The sequence below is a fragment of the Penaeus vannamei genome, unplaced genomic scaffold (assembly GCF_042767895.1).
Source record: "Penaeus vannamei isolate JL-2024 unplaced genomic scaffold, ASM4276789v1 unanchor122, whole genome shotgun sequence".
Lineage (NCBI taxonomy): Eukaryota > Metazoa > Arthropoda > Malacostraca > Decapoda > Penaeidae > Penaeus > Penaeus vannamei.
Window position 1 is genome coordinate 20,001 of NW_027213126.1, and position 5,000 is coordinate 25,000.

The 5,000-nt window shown below is 44.7% G+C and overlaps 1 protein-coding gene across 1 annotated transcript in view; it reads left to right on the forward strand.

Moving 5' to 3' along the window:
* Positions 1-3,280, forward strand: part of LOC113816497 (proline-rich protein HaeIII subfamily 1-like) — a 12,246-nt gene extending 8,966 nt beyond the window's left edge. The window contains exon 2 of the mRNA XM_070119382.1: positions 2,421-3,280. Within this exon, the coding sequence (XP_069975483.1) occupies positions 2,421-3,280 (860 nt within the window). The remainder of the gene's footprint in view (positions 1-2,420) is intronic.
* The last annotated feature ends 1,720 nt before the right edge of the window (positions 3,281-5,000 follow it).

Sequence of the window (5,000 nt, forward strand, 5' to 3'; positions counted from 1 at the left end):
ACAGCAAAAAAGACACACCAGACGCTTGGAAACAACCACAAACAACAGCAAAAAAGACACACCAGACGCTTGGAAACAACCTCAAACAACAGCAAGAAAGACACACCAGACGCTTGGAAACAACCACAAACAGCAACAAAAAAGACACACCAGACGCTTGGAAACAATCACAAACAACAGCAAAAAAGACACACCAGACGCTTGGAAACAACCACAAACGACAGCAAAAAAGACACACCAGACGCTTGGAAACAACCACAAACAGCAACAAAAAAGACACACCATACGCTTGGAAACAACCACAAACGACAGCAAAAAAGACACACCAGACGCTTGGAAACAACCACAAACGACAACAAAAAAGACACACCAGACGCTTGGAAACAACCACAAACAACAACAAAAAAGACACACCAGACGCTTGGAAACAACCACAAACAACAACAAAAAAGACACACCAGACGCTTGGAAACAACCACAAACGACAACAAAAAAGACACACCAGACGCTTGGAAACAACCACAAACAAAAGCAAAAAAGACACACCAGACGCTTGGAAACAACCACAAACGACAGCAAAAAAGACACACCAGACGCTTGGAAACAACCACAAACGACAGCAAAAAAGACACACCAGACGCTTGGAAACAACCACAAACGACAACAAAAAAGACACACCAGACGCTTGGAAACAACCACAAACAAAAGCAAAAAAGACACACCAGACGCTTGGAAACATCCACAAACAACAGCAAAAAAGACACACCAGACGCTTGGAAACAACCACAAACAACAGCAAAAAAGACACACCAGACGCTTGGAAACAACCACAAACGACAACAAAAAAGACACAGCAGACGCTTGGAAACAACCACAAACAAAAGCAAAAAAGACACACCAGACGCTTGGAACAACCACAAACGACAGCAAAAAAGACACACCAGACCCTTGGAAACAACCACAAACGACAGCAAAAAAGACACACCAGACGCTTGGAAACAACCACAAACGACAACAAAAAAGACACACCAGACGCTTGGAAACAACCACAAACGACAGCAAAAAAGACACACCAGACGCTTGGAAACAACCACAAACGACAGCAAAAAAGACACACCAGACGCTTGGAAACAACCACAAACGACAGCAAAAAAGACACACGAGACGCTTGGAAACAACCACAAACGACAACAAAAAAGACACACCAGACGCTTGGAAACAACCACAAACGACAGCAAAAAAGACACACCAGACGCTTGGAAACAACCACAAACGACAACAAAAAAGACACACCAGACGCTTGGAAACAACCACAAACAAAAGCAAAAAGACACACAGACGCTTGGAAACAACCACAAACAACAGCAAAAAGACACACCAGACGCTTGGAAACAACCACAAACGACAACAAAAAAGACACACCACACGCTTGGCAACATCCACAAACAAAAGCAATAACGTCACACCAGCCGCTTGGAAACAACCACAAACAAAAGCAAAAAAGACACACCAGACGCTTGGAAACAACAACAAACAACAACAAAAAAGACACACCAGACGCTTGGAAACAACCACAAACGACAGCAAAAACGACACTCCAGACGCTTGGAAACAACCACAAACGACAACAAAAAAGACACACCAGACGCTTGGAAACAACCACAAACGACAGCAAAAAAGACACACCAGACGCTTGGAAACAACCACAAACAACAGCAAAAAAAACACACCAGACGCTTGGAAACAACCACAAACGACAACAAAAAAGACACACCAGACGCTTGGAAACAACCACAAACAAAAGCAAAAAAGACACACCAGACGCTTGGAAACAACCACAAACAACAGCAAAAAAGACACACCAGACGCTTGGAAACAACCACAAACGACAACAAAAAAGACACACCAGACGCTTGGAAACAACCACAAACAACAGCAAAAAAGACACACCAGACGCTTGGAAACAACCACAAACAAAAGCAAGAAAGACACACCAGACGCTTGGAAACAATAACAAACAACAACAAAAAAGACACACCAGACGCTTGGAAACAACCACAAACGACAGCAAAAAAGACACACCAGACGCTTGGAAACAACCACAAACGACAACAAAAAAGACACACCAGACGCTTGGAAACAACCACAAACGACAGCAAAAAAGACACACCAGACGCTTGGAAACAACCACAAACAACAGCAAAAAAGACACACCAGACGCTTGGAAACAACCACAAACGACAACAAAAAAGACACACCAGACGCTTGGAAACAACCACAAACAAAAGCAAAAAAGACACACCAGACGCTTGGAAACAACCACAAACAACAGCAAAAAAGACACACCAGACGCTTGGAAACAACCACAAACGACAACAAAAAAGACACACCAGACGCTTGGAAACAACCACAAACAACAGCAAAAAAGACACACCAGACGCTTGGAAACAACCACAAACGACAGCAAAAAAGACACACGAAAGAGCACAATCCAGAACACAGCCACGGAAGGGCGAGCACCACTTCCGGGGGCGCAGCGGGAGAGCAGAAGCAGTGGCTGGAGCAGGAGGAACCCCAAGCAGGAGGAACCCCCCAGCAGGAGGAACCCCCCAGCAGGAGGAACCCCCCAGCAGGAGGAACCCCCCAGCAGGAGGAACCCCCCAGCAGGAGGAACCCCCCAGCAGGAGGAACCCCCCAGCAGGAGGAACCCCCCAGCAGGAGGAACTCCCCAGCAGGAGGAGTCCCCAGCAGGAAGAGCCCCCAGCAGGAGCCCCAGCAGGACCCCCAGCAGGACCCCCAGCAGGAGGAGCCCCCAGCAGGACCCCCAGCAGGAGGAACACCCCAGCAGGAGGACCCCCCCAGCAGGACCCCTAGCAGGAGAAACCCCCCAGCAGGAGGAGCCCCCAGCAGGACCACCGCAGGAGGAGCCCCCAGCAGGAGGAGCCCCCAGCAGGAGGAGCCCCCAGCAGAAGGAGCCCCCAGCAGGAGGAGCCCCCAGCAGGAGGAACCCCCAGCAGGAGGAACCCCCAGCAGGAGGAGCCCCCAGCAGGAGGAACCCCCAGCAGGAGGAACCCCCAGCAGGAGGAGCCCCCAGCAGGAGGAGCCCCCAGCAGGAGGAGCCCCCAGCAGGAGGAACCCCCAGCAGGAGGAACCCCCAGCAGGAGGAACCCCAGCAGGAGGCAGAGAACGTCGGGTCGTGACGAAGGCGACCGAGGCATTGATCAAGGGCGGGAGGGTTTCCGTGTGGTCGTTGGACGCGGCTCTGCGGATCGGAGGATAGAAGGATCGAGGGATAGGAGGATCGGAGAATAGAGGGATCGGAGGATAGAAGGATCGAGGGATAGAAGGGTCGGAGGATAGAAGGATAGGAGGATTGAAGGATCGAGGGATAGGAGGATAGAAGGCTCTATGAATCGAAGGACAGAAGAATAGAAGGCTCTATGAATCGAAGGACAGAAGAATAGAAGGCTCTATGAATCGAAGGACAGAAGAATAGAAGGCTCTATGAATCGAAGGATAGAAGAATAGAAGGCTCTATGAATCGAAGGACAGAAGAATAGAAGGCTCTATGAATCGAAGGACAGAAGAATAGAAGGCTCTATGAATCGAAGGACAGAAGAATAGAAGGCTCTATGAATCGAAGGACAGAAGAATAGAAGGCTCTATGAATCGAAGGACAGAAGGATCGAAGGCTCTATGGATCAAAGACTCCAAAGTTCGAAGGCTCTAACACTCGAAGACTCTGTGACTCTACGGCTGGGAAAATCGAAGCTCAAAGGCTCTATAGATCCAAGGCTCTACGACTCTACGGCTCTACGGCTCTACGCCAGCTGGGCGAAGGGAAAATTTCACTAATTCACTATGAGGCCAGAGGCGTGAGGGGAGGGGGGGTAGTATCGTTTCTGATTTGTCGATTAATTTGATAATAATGAAATTTGTCTATTACGGGCTATTTTTTCTGTTATTATTCTTATCAATTATTATAATTTTCTTTATCAATATTATAATTGGTATTGTTGTTATAGTCACCAATATATTCATTAGCATTATCATTGTTATTATTATTATCATTGTAATAGTCATCATTATATTATCATCATAATTATCACTATTAGTATTATCCTTATCATTACTACTATCATTATCAGTATTATTACTTTCATTCTCATTATCATGACCATTATTATTATTTTCATAATCATTATTATGACCATTGTTACCATTGTTACTATCCTCATTATTACAATTATTATCATCATTTTCATGATCATTATTGTTATTTAATGCTATCATAATTGTTTTACTTATCAATACTGTTATTATCATTATCATTATCATTATGGGATTATCATTGTTATCATCATTACTGTTACCATTATCATCATTAATGTTATTATTGTCATTATTATTATCATAACTATTATCATCATTTCGATCACTATCATTAGCATTTTGGTTATCAATATCATCATCATTATTGTCATCAGTGTTGTTGCTATCATTATCATAATTATTTTCATTATTTTTCATCATTACTATTAACATTAGCATTAATGTTATCACTATCATTATAATCATCATCATCATTATTACCGTCTGTGTATATGTATGTGTGTGTGCGATTTTTTTTTTTTTATGTGTGTGTTTGTACGCGTGTATATGTTTTGTGTGTGTTTGTGTGTGTGTGTGTGTGTATTTGTGTGTGTGTGTGTGTGTTTGTACGTGTGTATGTCTTTGTGTGTGTGTGTGTGTGTGTGTGTGTGTGTGTGTGTGTGTGTGTGTGTGTGTGTGTGTGTGTGTGTGTGTGTGTGTGTGTGTGTGCGTGTGTATATGTGTGTGTGTTTGTGCGCGTGTGTGTTTGTACGTGCCTGTTTGAGTTTGTACGTGGATGTTTGTGTGTGTGTGTATGTGTGTGTATTTGTGTGTATGTGTGATACAACGATACCTCTGAAAGACCAGAATCCAAAACACAACATTCCGATATCTAAAGAGCAGATTTT